This window comes from Nothoprocta perdicaria, unplaced genomic scaffold (genome assembly GCF_003342845.1).
Source record: "Nothoprocta perdicaria isolate Ctin4 unplaced genomic scaffold, notPer1 scaffold_112, whole genome shotgun sequence".
Classification (NCBI taxonomy): Eukaryota; Metazoa; Chordata; class Aves; order Tinamiformes; family Tinamidae; genus Nothoprocta; species Nothoprocta perdicaria.
In genome coordinates this window covers 811,961-839,133 of record NW_020454228.1, presented here as the reverse complement: position 1 = coordinate 839,133, position 27,173 = coordinate 811,961, and the positions used below count along the sequence as shown (strand labels likewise).

The window sequence follows — 27,173 nt, the reverse complement described above, 5'->3', positions numbered from 1 at the left end:
GCATTAACATGCAGCTCGGAGGCAGTCTGCTGCCGTCCTGAGCCGTCCTGCTCAGCTGATCCCAGCTAGTGCACCAGAAAGAGCTTTGCAGAAAATAACATTAGGAATGTATATTCTGAGGAATAACATTAGCCATGAAAAAAAAAAAAAAAAAAAAGAGACAGTTTTCTAGTGCAAAACCTGCATTTTATTAAAGACATATTTTGGAAGGCCCATTCAAAAATACATTGTGCTCAGTAAAAATGAACCATTTCCATGCTGATAGTTAAGGTTACCACAGGATTTTTTTTTTTCTCTTTTAGAATATTTACAGCAACAATAGAAATTGTACAGAAGTTAAGAATGGAATACATGCCCAAAAAAAAGTTTGGTAAGGTGTATACCAACAACATGATACAAAGGATTGTATACAATCACTTTACAAATGGTTTATTAACTTGCATGAAGTCATCTTTAAATATTCGACACAGTTTAAAATCAATTTGTATTCCAGAATTAAAAAGGTTAACATCACATCACATCCCTTCCACAACAGAAAGTATGGTAGATTCAAAAGTTTGTGCGCTTCAGACTCTCTAACAGCTGTTAACAAAATTGGGGAATCTTAACCATAAATTTAGAAGTTTTGAAAACTACCTCCACAGTCTGTTATTTTTGGAATAGTCTGTACTGACAGATGGTGAAAAAAGATCACATTTTTCTAAACCTAGTTTTTCCTTCCTCTCCCAAATGACATAATTCAGTATTCAATATTTCACAGTGGAGATCTAAGCAGTCCTGAAAGGTTTCTTCAGCAGATTTACCAGATTTTAAAGTGCCTGCATAGAATTTTCAGCAAAATTACGGTTTCATGGAAGATTTTAGCTTATTGTCCATATAAACCAAACATAGAGATGTTACTCCTTTTGTTTAGACTTATCTTTCAGTCATATGAGGCTAAGATGTGCACTAGTTAAAAAATAAAAGGAGCAAAGAAAGGGGGGGGAGGAAGTGTAGACAGTTACCTGAATGTGACCTACGCTTGAAGCTCTGCCTTGTTGCTGAACAGCTAGAAGCTCTGCTGTTGGATTTGCACGTCAAAGGTCTTCTCTCTTGTGCCATGGACATGCTTTCACTTTGCTAACGGAAAGCTCTCTAAAAGCAGTGAGTTGACATCATAGAGTTTCTATGCCCAAACGTTTTGGATGCCACCTCGCAGTTCTCAGAATGGATCCGGAGAATCCCTGCTCCATGAAAACAGAGACCTGGCCGAGCATTGCCCGGGGGGCAATGTGTTTCAGCAGAGGCACCACGAGGCAAGATACCTCCCCCGAAGGAAATGAAAAGAAGATGAAGAAAATCCTGAGCAAGTCTAAGGAGAGCTGTTTGAATAAAACAGCAATCAGGGTGGAGTGGTAGATAAGGCCTCTAACTCCCTGATAATCTGCTGCACTAGAGGAACAACAAAGAACAAGGCAACTGCAATATTTGAGAACCACRGGGGAAGTGCAAGGGAAGACTGCAAAGCAGTGCAAAGGATGGCATTAGGGTTCTAGAAGGACAGCTGAGATGGCTTGAAGGTTTTAGAAATATATCAGATGAAGGCCCATCAGAATTTTATTACTTGGTTGCTAACAGTACCTAAAGGAAGAATCGTCTTCTACGCCTCTTCAAAACCTGGAGTCAGTAATAAACTGTTGAGCACAAACCAACCAAAGCTCGACCACATTCTGTAAGAGAGAGGAGGTAGATCGACTTGCAGAGGTGACAAAAGAGGACTAGAGTCGCATCCCTGACCTCTTAGTCCAAGTCATAAATTCCACATTCAGACCCTTGGGCCGTGTTTCGAATCCCATTTGCCCAGCTGCATATTTGAGTTACATTCTGAAAGAGCTTGAGAGGCAATCTGATTCGGGGTAACAAAAGCATCAAAATATGGAGGGGTGACCCTCTAACACATCTTGCACTTAGTCCGCATGTCAAAAAAGACACCTTTCGTTCCCAGTCTGGCTATACGTAAGGATACCCCGGTAACAAAAGCAGAACTTGGAGCAGGTGAGCTCAAACTTCATCTCCCTGATTGGCATCTGCTGTCTCCCACAACAGCTATAAAAAGCTACCATTGAAGCAAACGATCCTTCACCAAAAGATTTTCCCTTCAGATTCAAAGATCTCCCATAAAATTTTATGTGCTGCTTTGCTCAATTTCCACGAAATTTCTTTCGCAACTGCAGAATGAAAGATCTTGCGGTTTCCTTAATAATGTCTGGGCCAAGTGATGTGATCTGTGCAAGCCTTCATTAGCCTGAAAGGCCTTCAGCAACGGTGCACTATGGCGTTTGATCCTTTGAAGAAGGAGCCAACGTCTGGAAGCTTCCACGCTGTGTTATATTAAAAGGGTTTACTCAAATTGCTCCCTATTTAACAAAGGCTAGAAGTGAAATGGCTTTTCTCCTCGTTCACTACAAACCCCAGTTAATGGATGGTTAATATCATGACACTATTAGGGAGAGCTGTGTGGGGAAAGGCACCTGTTCTTAAATAGTGTCCTGATCGAAGGCTATTTAAAAATGGTTATATAGGGTGCAGTACCTTTCCTAGCATCTGCTGTGGCATTCCTACCTATTTCACCTGGGGCTCTACTTACAGGGGCTAAAAGAGCCCAGCTGTGTGTTTTTTATCGGGCAATTCCATTAACAGATTCACTGTGCATGTCTGGGATGGAAGGAATTAAACATTGATGGCCACCCCACACTTAGTGGTGTRTTTATATGGCTATTCTTTTAATATACTCTGTGTGACTGATTGAGATTCAAATATTTTTTTCCTCTTCTACGCTAACAATATTCAACATATAGAGAATTAATCAGATGAAGGTATTTTTAAAGTACCTAACACTCCCAAATAGTTTCAAGACCACAAACAAATAAAATTTTCTATATAATAMAACTTTTGAGCTCATGGTTCCTCTTCAAAGTGCCTGGGCTTTGTCTTAGATTACAGCAGTGTTTTCAGAGTTATGTAATCGCTATCCCCCTTGTTCTTGGGAAGCTCTAGAGAGCTCAACTGTGCAGAATACACAGTTTTTTTTCTGGGTGAATACAATCTAATCAGCTAATAGCGACAGGGGCTTTTGAAGGACACAAAACGAAGYTGGTCCTGTAGCTGTGTGTGCCACTAGGACTGATCCTCCACCAGAGACCCAACTAGAACAGCAAGGAAAGGCCAAAAGCCAAGTGCCCACCGCATGACTTCACATCTGAGAGTCACCCTATCTTTGCTCTCGGGAGCAAGTCAGGCTGGGAGAGAGAAAGGTGACAAGCCAAAAGATGATCTGAGGGTGCAATATAAGACTCCAAGTTGGAGGCTTGCTTGAACATGATCCAAAAGAGCAAGTATCTGTGGGTATTTGAAATCAAAGTTTGGTAACAGTCCTGAGGCCCATGGGATGGGCAAGAATGGACTGAACTTGGCATTGCTGATTCCCTGCCAAGGGCTCTCTCCTGGTGGGCAGTGTGGTAGTGGAACAAGATTTCAAGTGGCTCTAAGAGACTGTGCTCTGCAGTTGGGGCTATTGAAAACGTTGTTTCAGGCTAACATATGTTCATGAGAGTTTGAAAGGACAAATTAAACACATATGTAATTTAAATTAAGAGGAACTTAAGGTGCGGTTTTTTCAGGTAACAAGAGTTCAATAATAGTAAAAMCATATAGACAAGTTCAGGCAGTTTGTGTTCTGCAAAATGACTATAATCCATTTCAGAAACTGAAGTCTTTTTTTTTCTACTCGCATCAATAGTGGTGCCATGATAAGGCAAGACAGATCACCAAAGAATAAAATACAGTCTAAGATGGTTTATCCTAAGTAACTCTACAGAACACATAGCACAAGACTCACAAACCAGTGAAGAAGAAAGCTCACACTTACAAACTCTTTGCTCTGTAATTTTCTTTTGAGTTAGCAAATCTCAGTCACTGTAACAAACTCCTTCAGAAGCCTCAGCAAAATTACATTAGCAATACTCTAAGTAGTTAGACCAGGTTAAAAACATTCAGTTTAGCTGAGCAGCTGGAAGTTCCAGCAAAAGGAAGCAAATATTACATATGTTCAATACAATCTAGTACTTGACTTTCATCTATTACGTTGATTTTGAGAAGAGAATGCATTACGAAGTAGGAAGAACTTCCTGTAAATATGGGCCACCAAATACTTGAATGCTCCTTGGGTGACCCTTGAAGCACAGCTATCTATTTTAAACAGTTATAAGTACAGTCAGAGATTACTCTAATTGAATGGGTTGGAAGAAAAATCCTTTGGAAGCATTTTTCCCGCCAGAAATCAGAACCACCGTAGACAGACAGTACTATTATCCTAAGCATGAAACTTTTACCAACAAGGTAAAAGTCTAGTAGAGGCTAAAGGAATTGTATCCACAAAATACAAAATAGTCTAGTCTGAATGCTCAGGGGGAGACATTCACATAGCACTGCTTAGAGCCCCACTCTTGAACTAAAGCCAATGTTTTTGCAAKGGATGTCAGCGGAGTCAGCTCAGTTCAGAACCAAGAACAGGACTGACCTAATTGTGATGATGAGCTGGTGAATCCACAAAAAGATTTCTAAAAGGTCAGAAGGAATATTCTGTGATAATAATAGTGAGTAGTAAACATCACAAAGTGTTTCTTGGATGCCCAATGACATTATTAAAAAGGTGGACATCCTGTCACGTCTATTGTATTTATACATGTGACACATGTGCACATTTATACATGTGCCACATGTATTTAYACATGTGGCAAAAGGTGGACATCCTGTCACGTCTATTGTATTTATACATGTGATATATATGATACATAAAATCAGAATATATCATATATATCTGTTAGAAAACCACATTCACATTTCTTGCAGGCAATTCACAAATAAAGAGTTCTTACCTTTTGCCCTGGACAAACCTGAAATGACATACTTTCATATTGTACTTTTTGACAACGTTTTTCTGTAGTAGTGATGCCAAATTGGTTGTGTAACGTTCTTAGAACTTTGGTATGATTCAAGAGGTACTGAACATCATTGTGCCCAGTTTGCATTGTTATCAAAGTAGAAACTTGAGCTCTTATTGTCTGGCTACTTCTCTTAACTCTACCTATGGCTAAATCATTACATTTACATTCAGGTTAATCTCCTCTCGGAAAAGACAACACATCTGCAAGTACATTTACTTTATGAGAACATTGTATATAAAATGAACTATGCTGCAGAGCAATGGGAGAGTTGAACTAATGCATTTAACAAAGGAAAGATTGTATTGTTCTGACACTACAGGCCTCCCTCTCCTCTTATTGCACTAGACTGGCGTAACTTCTTTGACTCCCACTAACTCGCCCGTGACAGATCTCTCTCATTTCTCAGCAAAAGAGAAACCAGGCTGTGTATTTGCTACACTTGGAAGTCACCAGTGCAATGGCAGTTTTAGCAATGTTTTACAGGAACTGGAACCCAAGATCTATCCTTTTGCTGAGACTGGAGACTGAACTGTGCATTGCAATATTCTGAGAGCAAAGTGTAAGGAGAAAGTAAGCTGCATGGCAACCTTTTCCCCTTAATATCCAAATATAAGATTGGTAGCTTTAAATACATCCTGAAATATAATAAAAAGTGCAAGAGTATTTTAAATTTAAATACAGTGTTCATCTTAATAGTTAATAGGCTGTTAAACAAGATGTAAAATACACATATACATAAAAGCTTATACCATGATGTGCAGCGGCATGCTATGCGTAAGTGTCCGAGTTCGGCATTTCACTTGCAGTTCATGCTATGTTTCTTTGGTCTTCACCCCTACTATTAAGTGGAAGAGCACCTGCTTTAGCTCGTAGGCATGGGGCACTTTTTATGTTCGGAGAAAAGAAAATTGGTGCTGGGGCTCTGTGCTCGTGATGCAGATGCAAAACTCCCATTCATTTTAATAGGAAAGCTAAGGATACAGGGGAGAACATAACCACGTTTAGATTACTGTACAGTTCTGCAGTCTCTTACACTTAGCCAACACGTCCAACAAAACAGCCCCTAATAAAGCTTGGAATTGAATGTTGTCTTTTGTTTGTTACCAATAATGCCTATAATACCAGGCTCTAATAGCTGAGCAAGATTCATACTGTTACAGTCACACTTATATCCACATTCAACTTCCTTTTATTAGAAGTATAATACTGCACTTTATATCACAAATGTATAAAAATATGGCAGATAGTGTCATAACAATACCTTTCTTTTAAATGAGTATATTTAAAAAACAGACAGTTATTTTCCATTTATATATATATTTATATATAGAATAAAATACTCCTGATGCAATATATAAATGTTACTGTTAGTTCTTTATAGAAACTACTGTAGCTGTTGCACTGCTTCACAATGTTTCAAACAGCTCAAAATAACTTTACATTATAACATAAAAGATATGATTATAACAGTACGATATTAGGTCATCATAAATAAATATTACAAATCCTATCAAATATGGTAGTTTAAAAAACAAATTTAAGACGTACAATTTAACTTTAAACCCTTAACAGGGATACACTTCTACCACATAAACCCCACTGTTTTAACTAGGCAGCAAAAAATGTAGTAAGGGCATAGGTCTAGACATGAACGTTTTCATCCTTTTAAGTGCCAATACATACCAGAAGTCTCCCAGCTTCCAGACAGAGATGTGCACTAAGCTGGAATGTTAAGTGAGAGAAAACAGGAACACCTTTTTCTCCCTGAAGGGCACACTCTGCCTCGTATCCAGTGACGTTTCTGATGACTGGTAATTCATAATTCAACTTGTTTCACTGCAGAATCCCTGACTCCCACCGCGGTGCCCAACAGMATAGCTCCGCCTGTACCTATTGCACACCTGTAGAAAGCTGAAAATACAGTCTTACCACCACCAGAGGCACCACCGCTCCGGCACGGCGGCCCCCGCGGGACCRGGCCTCCTTGCGGAGCGCCATTACAAGGCCGTCTCCTTCAAATCATTGAGATTCGGCATTCGGGCCCGGTTGGTTCGGTTGTACGCGGGCCCGTTCTGCCCGCTCTTGGCAGGCAGCTGATCGGAGTAGGGCGGCCCGTCGCTGGCGCCCCTGCTCACGGGCGCCACGTGCCAGGCGGGCTCCAGCTGGCCGGGCATCTGCAGYGTGGGCCGGGCCTTGGGCTGCGGCTCCTGCCGCGCGGCRCCGCCGCCGCCGCCGGAGCTTTGGGCCATGGGGTGGATGCGCACGTCGGAGAAGGAGGCTTTGGCCGGCTGGCCCGGCAGCGGCTGGAAGCGAGGCTCGGCCGGGACGGCGTGGTTTGAGGAGGAGAGATGCAACAGCTTCCGCAGAGATTTTAATGGCTGGTTCTGAAAGAGAGGGCGGAAAGCGCTTGACTGCTGCCCTCCTGTTGCTCTAGCGCCATGAGGCTTCCTGGAGCCAAACTGCCACATCTTAAATTGAACCTTCTGAACGCCACAGCATTTCATCACTTCTAATATGCTTTCATTTGGGAGTATTTCAGTTCAAGCTATTTGATTCAAATCTACTCGTACCTGGAAAGAGGATATCTGGCTGTATCAGAGAAACTTTTGTTCCCCCCAATTCATTTAGCCTGATTTCCTATGAGAAAGGAGGCCCTGGCACCTGCATTCGTAGGAGTAACGACAGATGGGCAGCTATTAACTTTAGAACCTCAGTTTTATTTTACAGCCTTATTTTACACATCTTGGAAACATGAAGTTCCTTGAAGTGTGCTGAACATCAGTGTGGCCTAGAAAGAGACCYGAGTAACTCTGGGCACTGAGGTAAAGGCTGGCAGAACTCAACGGCTGGATATTTTGCTGRGCAGCAGCTGGGTAATGAACTGTTCTTGTCCCTCACAGGAGGTCATAGAGAAACAGAAACATGGGGTAAGTGAAATGGGTAAGGAGCTGGGGAGCCCGAGAGCACAAACTGGTGGGTGCTGCTTTCATCCAATTTCGCAGCTCACAGTTTCTTCAAACGCTGCAGCTGTAACAAAACCCTGTTTGGTTTTCAGCACTGCAATGGCAACACTGCATGGCACAGAGGCTCTCTCCCAACCCCAGGGTCCCCAAAAGCTGGTCTTAGAAATGGAGGAAAGAAAGCTGTGTCAGTGCAGTGCTCTGCTCCGGGAATCTAACCTGCTCACACTGCAGTTTGTGCCAGCTRAGGCGGAGCTGCACCGTAATGTGGTTACGATGCCCTGAGGACCCCATCCAGTAATGAATTCCCTGTGGGGTAGCACAGCACCCTCAGGATGCACCATCCCCTGCGGCGCAAACTGGAGGGTCATTATACAGTGCCCCACAAAGAGGTGTGTTCAGATTTTGTGGGTCTCTAATCGAAAAATATAACCAATTTTTCAGAAGACTCAAAGAGTGACAAAGGGACTTACTGTCTCTCTTCTTTTTCCCTGTCATTCATTTCTAGATTATCAAGGAATTATGCAGGATGGAAGGCATATGCCTTTTTACATTCAATGAGCAAGGAATGGGGCGGCTGGGAAATAATGCCARATGCAATTTTCTGTTCACCAGAGAAAAAGCTGTCAAGACACATCGATGATCTCAGAATATAGGGAATTAATAATGGCACTTACATGAGGCTGGATTTCTGTCACCTTCTCGGGATGCCAATCCTTTTGCCTGCTGCTCTGGTGATTAGAAGTGTGAATGGCTTTCTGCAGTGCCAAAAGATCCTGACCATCACTACTAGGCATCTGCAACAAAGTATCAATTAGTGATTTCTTAATATATGCTTAAAAATAGCTGTAAGCTGTCTCCCCCAGTTAATTACATAAAGCAAGTGAATTCCATTATTGCAGCAGAATTGCAATGCGCTTTCAATAATTTTCCCCATAGTAAATAATGAGTGGCTGTGGATGTCATGCAGACTTGCTATACCCTTAGCCCTTCAAGCATTCACATGCTGTTAGTGTTATTTGCTGTAAGAGAGAGCAGTTAAACAAGGCTTCCAAAAAAAAAAAACCAATTAAAAAAAAAAAGAAAAAAGAAAATAGTTGCGCCTCATCTTCACTTAAAAAGCATTCCATATTGCAGTTAAGACCATGGATCAGTTCTATAAATTCGTTCCTGTGTGAAGCAGATCTCTGAATGGAGGCCTGGCTGATTTTGCCATCACAAGAAAAAGAGCCTTTCCTTTTCAAACTTTACTCTTCCCAAGTATTTCAAACTATAGTAAAAATAGAAAACTCCCTGAAAAATGAAAAACAAGCAGCAACTTCAACAAAACTTGTAGCAGAGGGATCGTATGCAAATGTGTATGTAAAGAGTTTTACATTAYTCCATGAATTGTATGCAAAAAAATGGACAACTAGAATTTTAAAGACAGCTTGCATTAAAAAAGATTATTGTGAATAATCAGGAGAAACAAAACTACAGCAGAAGCATGAAGTGAAAACTTTTTTTTTTCCAAGAGAATCTCTTGTTACAGTATTTTTTAAAATTCAATTCCAGTATAAAGAATCATCTTGCATCAAAAAYGCGAATCTCCAACACAGCTGTAAAATAATTTGGTTCGTTTTTACCTGATTGAAACAAAAAGAGATAGTCTAATTTTAAATTCGTGTGAATTTGCAACTATTTTTCTCCTTTTTTTCTCATTCTATCTGGCACTGTGTATTTCAGTATATTAGACTACGACAAACATGTTTTTGAAAAAGACAATCTATTCCAACAGAACTGCTAATCGTACTAGAATTTATCGAATTGGCCCAGGTCCTTAACTGGCATGAAGAGAAAGTGACCCCGTAAAAATAAAATACATGCTGCTGTAGTCAGTAAAACAAGTTTACTGGAGCATTTTACAGTGCTACTGTATTTAAAAATTAATACCATGGGTAGAGTGACTACAGGAAGCTTTTTCAAAGAGGAACTATGCTTTAAATTATTCTTTGAATTAAAAAGAGGAAAGAGGGATTTCTTGATGCTTGGATTCTCCCCGCTGGTTGAGTCTGTCTGTAATATAAGATACAAAAACTAAATGCATAGTATTTCAGTTCAAGAGATCTGTCCTTACTATATTCATAATGTATTTTTTAATACCAAAAATACATGGTATTCATCCTATAATTTGCTATTCCTCTTCTTTTCACGTACAAACAAGCACTAGTGCTGTGTCTAGCATTATTCTGCCTACCAAAAAAACCTTTATAATAACACTCTATATGAATAACCAGAATGGTGGAAGCCCTGTAACTGGAGGGTTTGCAGAGGGCCTTCTCAGCTTCTGGGTTCCACTTAGACTACCCAAACTGCGTAAGGACTGAGTCACTAATTAACACGGCCTCTTTAGCAACSTCATGATCAGAAGACTCTCCCATGTGAGGTTCATTACGCCAGAAAGGAAAGCAAAGCAYGGCTAGGAGGAGTGCTCACCTGTGGCGGGATTTTTCCAAAGGGATTGATTCTTCGGAGCCAGAGCTTGGAATACGTGCTAAAAAAATCTCTGGTGAACAGAAAGAACTTGTGCTCCCTTGTGCATATTGACCCTGCACATAACCTTCCTGCGTATCGAAATGTCTGGTGCCAGGTTACACAACCGTGGCTCTAACAGCCTTCAAAACCTTTTGCTACTTTACAGAAAGACAAAAAGGAAAAGGGGTAAGACTAGGTCTGCCCAAGAAGCATTGCAAGGAACTGCTCTAGCAGGCAGGGTTGTCCCCCAGTGCAGAACTACACCTGGAGAGCGCAGGGGAGAATGCCTAATGGAAACGACTGTGCCAGCTGCACCATCCAGAACTGAGGCCAGCTCCGGACTGCCAGAGACCGAGAGAATGTCACGATTAAGAAGGTACCTTCAATCCAAGGCTCCTTTGGTGAGCACTGGCTAAGGGAGAGTTGCCAAAGGATATTGAAAGTAAATGGGCAGCAGATGTGACACTGTCCCCCTCTTGTACTGTCTGCTGAAGAAAGTCTGTGCTGGAGCGAAGTCGCCATACCAGCATATACCTCTGGGAGGCTGGGAGAACTGGGAGCCTCAGAATAAAAGCTTGGATAGTCACAAGCTATACATGATAGCATTTTTAATGTGAATTCATTAAAAAAAAATCTTGTGGTTGAAAACCTATTGCTATAGGATTGTTTGAAGGTTTTACTATTGAAGGAAAACTTTGTGCTGAACTTCAGGCAAATGCCTTGTCTGTGCTGGAAGATCCTAATGAACACCCCAAAGCTTTCAGGTAGGCTAGCTCAACTAACAGACATTTGGTAAAGTACAAAGCTCAGTGTCTAAACTAGGCACCTGTATTTTACATTGGTGCGTGCAAACCATCCTCAAACACTCTCAAGAGCAGTCCTCAAACGTACATTTGTACATCCTCAAATGTACAAGATTTTATAGCTAATCTATTTGTTCTCAAAACAGAACTGACATACAAACTACCTAGAGAGGCAGAAGAAGGGGAAGACTAGCACTGCGGTGCAAACTCAGCTAAGAGCTGGACCTGAAGATAAGCATARCAGAAAAGGAACTGGGGGCAATTGGGATGAAGATCCCTTACAAGAACTTGCCCCGTGAGCCATGAAAATGTTTGCTGCACCCCGCTGCAGTCCCTTACGAGGTGTATGTCGATGGCAGAGCCAAATAATCTGCTGCACCAATGTTCAGCAGAAAATATTTTCCATGTAACACCATCTGATCCCACACAGTGGTAGAACTTCTTAAAAACCTCCCTCTTTCAGATGTAAAACTTTAAGCCTACAAGGCTTAAAATCTGATCTCCCTTCATTTTGCATCTATTTACATTAATGTGAAATAAGMATAAATTAGGAGAGGTACAGTTCAATGAAAAGGTGTGATTTAACAGGAATTTTGTGTGCTACTGCCCACAGATTCAAATATATATTTATACATCACACACAACCACACAATAGGATAGGGAGGGATTGCAAAAAAACAGTCTGACGTGATTCTGGGGGTAGCAGTCCTTCTGCTCTCAGTTAAAGAGCATATCTACGAAATAAGAAGTGGTACAAGCCTTAACACCTGGACAGGAGGAAGGCAAGGCACATTTGTGTGTGTGTGTGTAGTTAAAACACACATGTACACGTTCCATGCAGTTCAAAGAGAATTTTAAAAGAAAGAAAACTGCTCCTCTCTCTCAATTTTTAACAGGTCAGCACTCTACTGAAAGCCAGTCATGCCACCTCACCTTGTGACAGGATATATTTTAATTTAGTTACTCCCTTTTGCCCTGTGGTACCATTAACAACTGCTGATGCCAGGTCAACTGTAGCAGAGTGAGCAAGTGAGCACAATTTCCTCCATTCTGTACCCTCCATTGAAAACTGTAACTTGAATTTCACTTACAGAAGCATTGCAACATTTTTTTTAATAAAACATTCAGTACTTAAGTGAAACAAACATAGCCCAGAATAACCCACAACATGTGGAATTAAATAAGCTCCTCCTTATTAGTAAGGGGTGCACATGCTACTGTTGGGCATGGTGATTGCTCCATTATTATTCATACACAAAGAATGTCTGACCCCATACCAGTAACAAATAAGAATTATTAACAGGTTAATAACAAAGACACTTTTTAAAGTGAAAAACCTATCTTAAAAATGAAAATAAAATGTCTAGTATATGAAGCCCACTGAAAAGAACAGGTAACATAAAAAGACAAAGATTTCTGACACTATTTTGCACATGAGATTTAGTCACAATTTAGTATACTAGTAAATTTTTTTTTTAAAGTTCTAAAATTCAGCTCCTAATGGCCTGAGAATTGCAAGACCACACTTGTACTATGCATAACTTAAGATAAAATACCCACAGTTTTAAAATGCTGTAAAATATTTGTACAGGCAATGTAACTTTAAACATTTCCACAACTGCCATCCAAGAACAGGATGACAGGAAGCTGAGAGTTCTTCCCTTCTTAGGTGAATTTGCATTTAAAATCTTGTGAAGAGTTAATATACCATTATCCTCTAACAAAAGCAAGCTCCTTCTCCTTCCTGACAAATAGAAGAAAATGTAAAAAATGCACAAAAGAAAGAGGTTTATACTATGTAAGAAAAGCCACAGTTGATACCCTCAACGTGCAAAACATTAAGCATGGKCAGGGTACACGTTCCTTATTCCAGGCACAGTAAATGGCAAGAAGATGGAGCCCTCACCTCTAAGGCACTGCCATGAAAAAGACTGGAAAGAATTCTCACTTCTAACAGTTTTATCTCCTTCTAATTGGGGTCTGAGAAATTATTCAAGCTTTGAGGATGCACAATAATTTATTTGTTATTCTTAGAATGTCATCACCATATACTGTGGAAGAATTTGCTCGGTATGCTTAAAGCTCACATCAAAACTACTTCCCAAAGTGTCTAATTAAAACCAACAAACAAAAAAGAACACAAAACACACACAGAAATATATCTGGTACACAAATTAATATTTGAAAAGGAAGATAAATAAACACTGAATAGAGAAAGAAGTTGATTTTCATATACTGAAAAAATAAATGAAAAGATCAGATAGATATAAGCAGGTATGACCACAAATAATACAAAAGTAGTGTACTGAYCTAGCATATTTACATGATATGATTCAAATCTATTAATTATGTATTTTCTTTTAGAAATACTATATACTTACAGTTTGAGATTTCTTCTTTTTCTTTTTTATTGCCCTGAAAAACCCTTGCTTTTCTTTCTCCTTGAGCTGCTCAGAGTGACTGTTAAGATTTTCAGGACTTTTCCTAAACATGAAATAAGGTATTGTAAGAGAGATTTAATTTACATGTTTTGAAAATTTAAGATGCTATGCCAAAGAACACAAATTATTGATTGGATTAAAATGAAAAGATTCTAATGTTTTAGCATTCGTTGGTCCCAGGGTTACTGCACAAACAAAGGACAAACAGTCTTATTAAATGGGATAGGAAGAACACAGTGTTAGGGCAAAAGGATTAGCTCAAACCACAGTGGATAGTTAGGGAAAAGGTGAGCATGCATGTCTTCTTTTTTAAAACCAGAATTTAATATTAAAATCAAAATATCACACACAAGATACCTTAAGAAATTCAAAACATATCGAGAGAACATACAAACGATGCCGAGGTATAAAAGCACAGATCCAGTTCGTCCACTGCTTGCTGAAGAGCCAGGAGTTACAAAGAAGTCTGCCAGACAGAACTGATTTCAATCAAAACTGCTGACCTTTGCTGACACGGCTCCAAATTTATCACCTGTGAAGCCTGGGATCTACCGGTGTCCACTTGAACTTCACAGCTCGAGTGAGCGCTTGCCGTGCGTGCATGAGGCAGGGCGGTCAGGGACGGCGACCCCAGAGTGCAATAGTTGCAAAGACTAAATTTTGTATTTCCACATTTTAAGTCAGGTGAAACTGAATTATCTGCAGCTGGTAAGTAGAGTGCTACTTCAAAGTAGAAATAGCAAATGATGCAGGTAAAGTACTGACACACGGTAAAAAGCTTGTTGCAGCTCAGTGGTGAGGTCTTAACAGAATGCAGRGCTAGGACCCTCTAGTATATTTGGAGAATGGGCAATGGTGTGGGGAAGTTTCACAGAAATAAATTCAAAGATGCAAAGAATGGCTTGCAGTAACTGAGATTTCAATCTCTCTAGTACATTAAAAAACAAGCAAACAAGCTCCAATATTTAGAGTTTCCTTCACTGCTGTGCATGGATACTTTTCCAAGGAGAAAATACTGGGTATGAGAAGGACCTTTAAAGGGAAAAGACGTAAGAGGAACAAGTAGGTGGACGATGCAGTCAGAGAAATTTGTGTTAGAAATAGATCGCTGACTCAAACAGTGAGGCTGTTAATTGCCCAAACAAACTTCTTGGGGAAAGAGTGGACTTCCCAACTGTGACTTCCCAGAGCAAGCCCGGACACCCTTCTGGGGGATGCACATTAGTGAGATGTGCTACTGTGTTTGTCCCTCGGGGAATGGATGACATTTAATAGCAACTCATTTACAGAAGTCACACTGGGTGATTTGTCTGTTTTGCCTTAAGTTGTATGAAAATAAAAATGAAATTATCCCAGCGGCTGTCTGGAAAACCTAAGGGCCAGCCCCTGTTCTAAGTGCTCTGGATGACAAACAGAGGCAGCTTTCTTTGGAGCAGCAGCAACGCAGCAACTCGTCGCTGTCTCCGACGGCTGTCTTTGGGTCTAATTCTGGCTTCAAGTGCTGTGCTGTCGGCGGGTGAGTCGGCAGCTGCTGCATGCCCAGCTGGCATTTTTTTCCAAGCAAATGTGAAACACATAACTGGGGTAGGAATCGCTACAGTTACATTCCTTATAATCTCTGATATGTGCGTTGATCAGCTGCYGAATAAGAGAATGATTAGACTTGCAGGCCAAGGGGCTGGTGGATTTTTTTTCTGATTTAGATTTTTGGGACATAAAGCCAGATTCAGAAAGCTACGATACAGCTTTTACTATAAATATCACAAAGCTAGACGTAGCTATAGGAGTGGGAAGGATTCCCACTTCCTCCAGGTCCCTGTATTGGGCCCTGTTGTGTAACTGCAATCCGGCAGGCCGGCACGAGGCACTCACAGCCCCACAGTGCGAGCCCAGGAGGGAAGGCTCCCGGCAGCTTTGCCCTTTTCTGCCTCTTCCCAAGGCTGCCTTAAGACAGACAAAGCACCTCCTGAGTGAACGACTATGTGACTTTTGTTTTTAGGAGTCTCATGCTCCTTAGTAATGCAAGGGGGATGTGAAGAGACTCACCCAAGCCTTGCCCTGAGGGGTGGCCGGGTGTCCACAGCCGGCTCTGTGCCGGCCCCAGAATGCAGCCAAAAATCCAGCAGAAGAAACAGGCCCCAAACCCAAACCCAAACCCAAACCACCCTCCCAGGGCCGCTGCCACTCAGGGGGAACCAGTCCCTCAGACCAGACAGTCCCACCGTGCTTCCTCGGCACTGCTCTGGAGAACTCGCCCATCTCCTCCTGTGGCTTCTCTGCTCCAAAGAGCATTGCAAAATGGAGACGCCATCAAATGGGATGAATTTTATCCTCTGCATAAAACTCAGTGGTATTGCGGCCACGCTTTATCTAGATAGAGATTCACTCAAGTGTAATCCTTTCCTTTGGCCCAGTGAACCCAGACGAGGACACGGGAGAGAAGGGAAACATGCACCATAATTTCCTTAATTTCCTACAGTCACCAGAGGAGGAAAACGAGGGCCAGAGGACGCTGCTCATTTCCAGTTGCCACTTTCCCAGGARCCAGTGGTTTTACATGCACCCGTTGATGTCACTAGCTCCTATGACTCATATTGCAGTCGTGGTGTCTGAAAAAGCATTGACCTTGAAAAGCAACGGCTTCCAAACACATGCTCATTACGTGAAGAGAGTGAACATATATAGCATTACAGCAGGAAGCTCAACACAAGAATTTTGCACTGAGTAAAAATAGAGCAGAACATACTCATCACAGATACGAAACACTGGGATATTTTAGGCATTCCTAAAGATTTTCAGACAATGGACAGTATAGGAAAAATAGGATTATCAGAAGAAATGGGATTGTACAGTCCCCCAACACTGCCTATCCTTACAATAACTGCAAGTGTTGTTACTCTGCATAAAGCCTCGGCTCTTGGAGGCAGTTCCTGAGGAATCGCAGTGCCTTTTAGGAGCAGAGAAGCCTCCAMGGCTAAAGATGCAGAGAAGAGTCCCCACCCTGCATGCTCTCCCTCACACAGAAACCAAAGGCAAAACATCCCCTTTCTCATCATTTTATCACTGTCCCATGTGTTTATCACATGGTTAGGACTTACACCATGGCTCACTTGGGTTATTCTGGCCTGCGACCCCTGCGAAACGCCTGTATGCCAACAGCAAGTCTGCAGCTATCGCTGTCCTTGAGGAAGAAGGTGYTCATCCTCATGAAGGTACGAGGAGGAGGAGGAGGTGGCATGAGGGGAACAAATTAATGTGCCTTAATATTGAAAAGTTAAATGGGAAGCATGCTGCATTCGTRCTGCCATGCACAGGCTTCTACAGCACTCTGCTCCTTTCTGGAGGTCCTTCCTCACGCCTGTTGCTGTTACTCCCGCAGCTCCGCTCATCTCATCACGCAGCCCGCTTTATAAATCTTCGTTAACCACCAATTTGCTACTCTCTTTACAGAGCAGCTCACAATTACATGAGTAAGAGCTCGCTCTCAAGGAAGAGCTATTCAGATGCCTGAAATTTTCTTTGCAAGGTAAATGAAGAGTTATTAATTCTCAAGGCTAACTTCTGGCTTTGCTTAAAATAACCCCCTCAGTAGCTAGCATTACCATAAAGGGAGGAAGAAAAAGTCAGCAACTAGTGAAGCTCCTCAAATCTGCAGTTTACTTAACACAAGAATCTCAATCCCAAATGGTAAAGTTTGTAGTAAAATTTCTCAGCCTAAAATCTGGCCATGAAAGTTAGAAGTCTGAGGTCAAACCTGAATTTGCTAAAAACATATTTTGTTGCAGGTGAAAAAAGAAGGATTTATTAACTGCAATAAATCCTGCATATGCCATTCAACATGCTACCCAGCAGCTGCTGTAATCACTACACAACCTGCAAATATAACACCCAAGACTATATACATATACATATATATATATACACACACACATACATGCATTACACAATACTAGTAACCATAACAATTTGGAAGTGGTTGGTTCCCTAAACTTGTATAGAATATACTTCACCAGGTTCAGGTATTTCTCAGGCAGAATATTGATGACTAGAAATCTGGAAAATTTCCTTGCAAATAACGTCGGGTTACATGACCAAATTTTGACTAAAACCCACTGATGACTGGGGAAAGCGCAGGGCGAAAACCCTAGTTCCCAGAAAGGAGGTTGCATTCAGTGACAGGGAAGTTCAGATGCTGCCAAACAGCGAAAAAAGCAAAACGCAAGCACAATGGGTGTTACAGTATACTATTGTCACAGTAGGTGACAATACTATACTAGAGTCTTATGCAGGAAATGTCATCAAGAAAGCTCTACCTTAGGGAGTGACACRTTTCCCAGTGATGCAGAGCAGACTTCTAACACCTCATCCATACTTAACTTTCAAGTTTGCAAGTTACGAATTTTGCAATTCCTTGATTATTTTAGACCAATTTCAGAAATCAGTAAAGGAACTGAAGAGTATTCAAAATGCAGGAACAGGTCACATTGCAGGAACAGCTGAACAAGCTTTAAACTAGCTACTCCTCGGACAGACCCTTGCCATGACTACTCTAATACYGAAATACGTGAGATTAAGGACAGCTGGCTCATGTCCATAACATCCTGTGTTGTTCTGGGCTCTTGGAAACTAAYGGGAAATAGATATCAGCAAGCCTCTGCCATGCCAAAGAGTGTGGGATGGGGTTCTTTTTCATTTTTTCGAGTGACAAATAAAGAAAGTGTAAATGTTAATACAGGTGTGCATATCTGTGTGTGTGTATACATATATGTTTCTATAAAAGTAAAAAGAAACATCAAGATATGGGTTACACATATGAATATATATTCTTTTTGCAGGAAGGGACAGTAAATGCTGGAGAAGTTATGACCAGCTGTTTSTTACAGAATGAATATATCTAACTGGATACAGAAGCTCTAACCCTTAGACAGAAGTTTCCCAACCCCCCAAACATCTTTATGTGATCAATGCAACCACTTTCAATATGATTATGAGATAAAATACTGCAATTTAAGACTTCATTGCAAAGAGATACTTGGAGCTGTAACACTCGTAAGTGTAATTCCAGTTCACATGATGGCACGCCAGCAGAACGAGAAAAAGTATCTTGCCTATTAAAACAAAACTCATACAAGAGAAAGGGAATAAAATACTTATTCTTGCATGTACAGAAGAAAAAAAAWGAAAGAAAAGTTCAAGGTCATTTAGAGGAAATTAAACTGAGGTAAACGAAAGTTTTTCTGGAAATAAAACAATTTGYCTTGGTTCAAATCAAGTTGTCTAAAGCGCAGAGAAGTTCTAGGAATTCAGAAGTAAATCCTGATGACAAAAGTCAAGTTTAGCAGTGTAACATCTTTATTTTATAGAGGCAGGACAGCGGGGACAGAGTGAAGATATGCACACAAAGACAGAGGAGCATCTGTGACAATTCAGCCTAGCAAACATTCACAAAATCTCTGACAGAAGAWAGGCAACACAGAGCAGTAGTATGATAGAAGCAGTATTTTACAGTAGTGGCAGGTCAGGGTGGAATACGTCACTCATAGCTTTAGATGAACTGTCACATACCAGTCATGGATGCCAGCAGAACATTAAATATTCATCTTAAAATTGATGTAAGCAGAAACATATTCCATTAGAGCTTTCAACATTTTCATAGGCATTTACACAACTTCTGTACAGAAAATTAATTAGARAAACAGACTCTACATCACTGAAGAATCTGATTAAGCTGCATATAGAACAATTCTGCAACATTAGACCATTGCCAGGACAACTTGCACAGAGTAACATGTAGAGCTGGGCAGGAAACATTTCAGGATAATAGGGAGCAGGAAAAGCAAAGAGAAAGRAATGCATGCCAAAAAAGCAGGTAGCTTGATGCTAAGGGCACTGCCATTCATTCATTTCACATGAAAAGTGCTTATTCTTCTGTTTTGTTGTTGTTGTCATCGTTTTTTCTCTCAAGAAAGCTGTTCCACTTTGTGGAAATATTTAAGTATATCATCTGGAGCAAAGACTTAAGATAATTGTCTCAAAGTTCATTGAGGGCCCTAACTGCTAGATTAGACTCAGCATTTCTGAGGTCCTTCCATTATTTCAACAAGATGAAACAGCTTCAAGAGAAGATATTGCGGGAAACAGAGAATATGCTTCAGAAGAACCTGCAACTCTGGGTTCAGGACATTACCTGGTTAGGTCTAAGATCTTGGTTCATGTCTCTGGCTTCTATAATAAAGAAGAAAGGCCCTGAACTTGAGCTCTTCATGTTCCCAGAAATAACACTGAACCAGGATACTTGCTATTGCAAGGTGAATACCTCCCTCGTTTTGACCGACAATTCCATCCTGGAGCAGAAGAACCTTCCCAATAAAAGCTTAGTTCATTGTATGAGGCTGTTGCTTTGAAACACTTCAGTTTTGGCAATCTGGAATTCTAAGTGGGATTATACTTGGTCAAAAAATTCCCAACCAGCTCCAATGACAGACGTGCTAGTGCAGCTCTGGGTTAGAGTAACACAGCGTGACCCTGTGCAGCGCCTGCATGCCCGTAACAGAAGAAAGTACATTGCTGAGTTGCAGAGAAAGCAAAGCCACATTGCAGTTGATCCAGGTCCAGGTACGAAGGACAACAAAATACGTGGAAGGGTTCAAAAGTGGAAACAGCACCTTCTTTAGTTACACAAAAGTACGTCACATTCTTAAGCACCATCTTTTTTACATAAATGACCAGCTSCTCAAAGCAACTGCCATAAAAACAGGAGGAGGGACTACCGAAGCACAGAAAGTGAAGTCCTCTGAGCCAGGAGGCAACAGTGCTTTGGAATAAACATCTCTGTTACTCACACAGGTATACAAGGTGGGTACAAGCTGAATTACAGGTTGCTAGGTTTCCCTCCCCACTTCCCCCACGTGCTTTTKTGTTCGTTTGCTTTTTTAAGACAAGTACCTCACAGGTTGTTCATGTGAAAATACATTAACAAACCATTCTTTTGCTAGCATGGGCCTAGCATATTTTCAGGGAGCGGTGTTTCAGGATGCTATGAAGCAGAGTTGTCTCATGAGAACACACAGTCCCTTCCTCCCACCAGTCCTTTCAATTTCCATTTACTTATTTTTATTGAGTGTGCTTTATTGCAATTGAACAAGGCAGAAGGGAAAGGGTATTTTAGAGCTGAATAGTTCTCATAGCAACAAAACTAAGGTATTTCCCTTTAAGTCCTGCAAAGCTATATATATGCTGTCATTCTATTAGCATAATTATAGTTAATTGTTTTACATTATATAATGGAGCCATGTAGTGCTTTTAATCTTTTAAAATCAATATACACCATTAAGATATTTAGTCCATTATCCCACAGAACGCACTCATTTCCTTCTGGGGTGCACGAGCAAAATGAGCGTAGCAGTCCCCACTGTAGGGTGAATATTCTATTCTTCATTTACACAGTCCTATTTTATATATGGAAACATGCAGTTTGACAATTTTTTCCCCATTTTTCTGACACTTGAGGCTTCTGGAATCCACAGATGAAGGTTATGGCCTTGCTATCCACATTATATGCACACAATATTTTCTATTATCTTTAACCAAGGATACATAATGGAAAAAAAAATCAGGAAAGACCAGACCAAAGCATATCATTTTAATGCATTTGTTGTGTTAGTGCACTCAAGTATTTCTTGTCCCTGAAAAGGGGATAGAAATCATGCAATGCTATTTCAGCATAGTCACAGGGAGCAATTAGGCAGGTAAAGACAACCACAAATTTCAAAGGAAGAGTTACGAAATATTCCTTTCAAGACGAACAGCCTAGGGGGATAAACTTRGCTTTTCTTTGTAATTCCTTCCTCTCAACGCTCCCCGTTTTCCTGCTCCCTTCTACGCATCCGTGTAAACAACAACTCACCAGGTATCAAAGGTGGTTTGTCTCTTTGAGTGGTTTGCCACCGTGCTGCTGTCTGCTGGTAACACAGGGGCTCTGTTTGACACATTGTTTTCTAGGTATGTACTCTCTGGACGCGGAGATGGAACTGAACAGAGAAACAGCAATCAATGCATACTGAACCCCATCAAACGTCACGGCTTTCAGCTCCCTGCTCCCTCTTTATTTTTACAGAACAGGGAAGACATTGTTGAGCTTCCTGTACAACGAGAAGCAAGCAATGGACATTTTCATAGGTTGGACACCTAGTTGGCTGTGACRTTGTCAAGCTAAGGTTATTACAGTCCACTGTCTTCAGAACTTGRGTAACACATTCTTGGATTTTGAGACTCTATCTATCTATAGAGAACTGTTGTGCAAAATATATATAAAAATAGGAAGTGGAAAAAGAGGCTGCAATATTGTTATTAAAGACACTAATGACTACAGTTTGCAGTTTATCTTTACTCAGGCCTTTAAAAATACTTGACTTGAAAAAAAGGACTTTAGCGCAACTAGTAGGAGGAAGATATTGCTCAATACAAATAAGGATCAAAATTAGACACTAGATTTTATTTAATAACAGATCTATTATACTCAWCTCAAAATTCCTACTGTATATTTTTGAAAATTGGCTATACATACCTAAAATTAAATTTGTTATCAAAACTATGGGATCCACCCGAAACGTCTGTACTGAATTAAAAACAATTCAGATGCTAGTTGCACTGCTACTGCAGCATCGTGGGGTACTAGCGGTACATGCAGTAATCATCAAAATGGAATATGAAGACAGAAGAGGRGACTGTAACAAGTTTTTAAGTTGTAATACACAAATACATCCTAATATACATTTCTGTATACTTGGAAGTCAATATTTAAGAATTAAGCAAATACGAATTAACTTTTTTCATAGTAATGTTTTCTGCCAATTAGTTTCTTATCAATGTGTTACTTAAATACAGTACTGCGTTTCCACTATAATTAAATCCGCAAAGTAAAATATATTAGTTTCAAAGATAAAATTAAGGAGGAAGGACATTTGTAATAAGGTACTGAAATAAATCACAGACCTGCGGTCCCCTTAGCACATGACCTAGGGAAGTCCTCCTTCCTTGGAATCTCTTGTTTGATTACGTTTATACACATATACAAAAAGATAACCCATGTCCAAATTATAGGACTATTTCAAGGATTAATAAAAGCAATTCAGGGTTGAGGATCCTTGAGGATTCTCTGTTCCATATGCTCCAAACCCTTAGTTACTCCAAAGCACTGCCCACCACAGTACAAGCTTTAACGTATAACAAGTTTTAATATTGCCAGGGATGCTTGCGAGGAGGATTGGTGGATTTTAACATGACAACATCAGGTCATCAGCCAAGTGATGAACCCAAAGAGGATCAGTGGGAGACTGATGACTCTACTTAAGGTTGTTAGGTGACTCATAATCAAATTTTAGCTGATTGGGAGTTCTTAATGATCAGCAGAGTCTCACAAGCCTCCTAAGACTTGCAGAACAGTGATTAGCTTCTTATCATCCTCCTCCTTTTCAAAAGGATTACCCAGGTTTAACCATGAGGCAGCTGCTCCAAAATAACCCTCTTTCGTGTACAAACCACCATCTTTTATTTAACACAGGATAGTGTACGTGTTTGTGGCTGTCTCTCTCTCTCTCTATTTCTTAGAGAACCCATTCCTGTTCTATTATTTATTCTGAACTAGAATTACATAAATGTGTTTTACTCTAATAGAAAACTCTGATTTTTAATACATCTGAACAAAGATATAAATATAGGACTCTACTGATTAAAAGCAAGAACTGCATTTCCATAAACCTATCGTATTAACTCAAATAGATTGATAAGTATGGTAATTTATTATGGGTGCTAAGGTGTTTAGATACCATGATAATAAGAATTTAAGATAGGAATTGATGCTTAGAAACTGCTAAACTGTTTACTTTGGTGCTTTTCATTTATTTTCATTAACCCTCTGATAAAACTACCCTGTSTTTTACAAGGTACTGTACTGGATACACTTTTCAGAGTGAGTTATCATTTGAAAATAAATAATGACACTAATACAATTGCTATATATTATCTAGCAGGCCAACTCAGTCTCTTTTTTTTTTTCCCTATATTTTTTCTTATTTATTTATGTTACTTTGTAGTACTGATTTCTACTGTTTTAGTTATATGTTAAAACTTTTTTTTTTTAATAATTTTGAAAAATGCATCATAAAGTTACCTCTGTAAAAGCTGCCAACTCTTCTTGGAACAGGGTCATTATAGAGAATTCTATTTTCCTTAGTAGATGCTCCATCTTCTGTGTGTGGATCATGATATGTTCCACCCTAGACAGAAGAACAGTCAACTACTTAAAATTAAAGAACATCTGCATTGTTTTTAATGTACATAAACAAGAAATCCCAAACTTAACTRCACACAATTTTCCTACCATGTAATTAGCTGTCATTACCAAGCCATAGATTATGGAATCAATAATTATGTGGTTTTGCCTTTTTTTTTTTCAAAAGGACAAAAAAATGCCATTAACGAAATTTTGCCCCTTATTTGTAATTTTAAAGACTTTAGCATGATTCAGACCTCAGATTTTTGCTGTGACTGAAATACAGTTGTAACATCTCTGGAGGAATCTTTTCCTGGAGGTCTTGTTAAATTCATTTCTGATGGGATCTGGTCACTCTGCTAACAGCAAATTTTAAGAAGTAAAAAGGAAATGCATATAATCTGTGATAAATGCAACAATATAGCACTATCCCTTATCTGCTAGCACCTAGAGGTACCAACAATCAAAAAGTCTACCATACAAATAATGAGGTAGTTTCTGAACTTAAAAATTTGTAAGCTTAACAGTTAACTTGGATGGGATAGAAAAAAAGATACAATCACCTCTATATTACTGAATAAAATACTTTCTGGAAAGTGCTTTAAGCATGTCCTTAGGAACAGATATGAACAGAATTCGCTGCTAAATGTGACAACCCTAATCTTAAATGAACCAGAGGCTACAATTATTTTTGCAATAAGGACCAGATAAAATTAAATGATCTCTCCAAGACCACACAGGAAATTATACCTAAACCCAAGTATAAATCTAGAATGCCCAAATGGACAAAAAGTTAAAAACCAAAAGGACTTTGATTTCAATTCACTGTGCGAGGGATTTGCAAAAACGACATTGCCTTTTATTAATGACTTGGCCTCACTGGCACAGATAAAACAACTCTTGAAATTGTGCCACGATGAGAAATACAACTTAAAAAAAAACTTTAAATTGCAGTTTGGTTCTTCTAAAATTTACAGAAGGCTGAAGCATTTGATTCGTACTTGTAACATAGATCTTATTTATCAGCAGTTAAGTGACAAGTAAGAAACAGTAATAGCAACTTGTACTTGATTTTCTTCTGCTTGACCCCTCTTGTGTACATTAACCTAAAAATTGAAAAGCCCCTAAGTATTTTATGGAGACATAAAAACCTCAAACTAACACTGAACATCTCTCTCTTTTTCTTTCTTTTTCTTGTTTCTTTCTTTAAACTTCATAAAAAGTGGAGGGAGACAGAGCGAGAAGTAGGAGCAACAGGAAAAGCAGGAGAGGGAGAGAAAGYGGGAGAAGAGGGAGGGACGGAAGGAGGGATGGTGGGACAGAAATCAGTAGAACTGGCTAGGGAAAAAATAGGAATAAAGAAACATGGAGAACACTCATGATATTCTTGAAYATGTGAGTTCAGTAATGTTGAGGGAAGTGGAATTTTCTGATTTCTAATGTAGCGCATGTCAAAAAAAAATGACTGGAGAAAATACAAGAATTATTTCTTTGTGAAAATGCCTTTATGAGGCTTAATAAGACTGTTAATTTAATTCTAATTTATTTTTGAAACTTATTAAAACAAAAAATTGCTGAAGAGCACTGCAGAATTGTATATTTCCTTTCAGACTCCAATGAAAATGCACATTTAAAACTAAATTTAAAATAATTTAAAAATAAATAATTTAAATTAAGACTTTAAAAACATTGACCATAAAGATAAGGACACATAAAAATAATTAGAAGTAACTGATTCAAACACACATTCCAAAGCAGGCCAAAATGAATGAAATCATAAGCTGTGGGCAGTATATCATTTTTTTCTAATTAAAATACAAGTCTGTCAACCAGCTGTCAAACAGAAATAATGATTTTATAATAACACTCTGTCCTACATAATAGAAAATTTTAAATTGCTTATCAAATTAACATTCTCTACATATTGCAGAAAAAGATCCTAATAAATTGGAAAGTACAAGGCAGCGTGAGCTTTTGTTATCAAAACTCTGGTGTTACTGCCTTTGGTGACATCTTCAAGAATAAGTAACATCCAGCTAAAGTGAAATAAGAGAGAAAATGACTACACAGAAATAGAAATAAAACCTGGTTTTGAAATGGAGAGGCTATAATTACTTTTAAAAGGTTATTCTCATTTAAATGGACTGTATTTCTGCCTAGTTTTCCTCCTATAAYGAAGATAGATAGATAGATAAAGTGGAGGAGATACGGTAAATATAAAAGTGATTTTTTAATGTGCTTACTGAGAAAAAAAAAAGACATTTTTCCTACTGAAGAGTCACCAACTCATGGAAAACTTTTAATCATATTTCTAGACTGCTATCAAGTGCGCAACAAATATTTCCTAGCTTTCAAATATTTCTTATTTCTAAGTAGACAAAAGTCTTTTGGTCTCTCATTATAAAAACATGTAATTTAAATCTTAAGTAATTATTACAGATCTTTTCTGACTTCCTCCAGTTTGTCAACAAATCTGAACAAGGTGTTCTCTTCTTAAAAGCCATTCTACCACAAATATATGCACCAAAAAATGCTCATTTTCTGTACCTTTCTTTGCATCATTTTGCTGCATGAATACTACAGCAATTTAAAGATGTGGGGTCAAACACAATCCGCCTGAGGAAAACTTCAAATAATTCAGAGGTGCTCTGTGAGGAAGGTAAATCAATGGAAAACTGGCTCTGGCTATAGACTCATGAATAATGATGACATCAAAACGTAACAAGACATTGAGTGACAGTAGTCACTGAATGACTGTTACAGAGGCGGTTAAGCAGTGGCTTCCCCACTATAATATCTCTAGCCTGCTCTTCTATTACACTTTATTACACTCATCAAGAGAAATACTGCAGCACGTTTGATAATCCGCTAGTAAATTATGGCATTTCAGCCATAATCTTCTGCTATAAAYGAGTGAAAAGCTCACTTCCAAAATACTTAAAATTGGCTTTGATAGCAAAAAGACATATAAGAAAAATAAAGGGAGAAAAAAGAAGAAAAAAAAAGAAAGTTAATAAAAAATGGTAAAAAATGACATCAGAGATCATAACCAATGAATAGTAACTACTTACTACATTTTAATTTCACAGACACACTGCCTGCTCTCCCATCTTAGTGCTTTAAGAGCATGGCATTAACTGGTCAAGGATTTTTTAACGGAGCTCTTCCTCTTTTACGGAGCTCTGCATATGTAGCCT

General features: G+C 39.4%; 1 protein-coding gene across 1 annotated transcript in view; it reads right to left on the bottom strand.

Moving 5' to 3' along the window:
- Positions 1 to 6,982: 6,982 nt before the first annotated feature.
- CDKL5 (cyclin dependent kinase like 5) overlaps positions 6,983 to 27,173 on the bottom strand; it is an 89,412-nt gene continuing 69,221 nt past the window's right edge. The window contains exons 13-17 of the mRNA XM_026052008.1: positions 23,875 to 23,980; positions 21,610 to 21,733; positions 13,644 to 13,746; positions 8,623 to 8,742; positions 6,983 to 7,369 (exon numbers count right to left, since the gene is read on the bottom strand). Of these exons, the coding sequence (XP_025907793.1) occupies positions 6,983 to 7,369; positions 8,623 to 8,742; positions 13,644 to 13,746; positions 21,610 to 21,733; positions 23,875 to 23,980 (840 nt within the window). The remainder of the gene's footprint in view (positions 7,370 to 8,622; positions 8,743 to 13,643; positions 13,747 to 21,609; positions 21,734 to 23,874; positions 23,981 to 27,173) is intronic.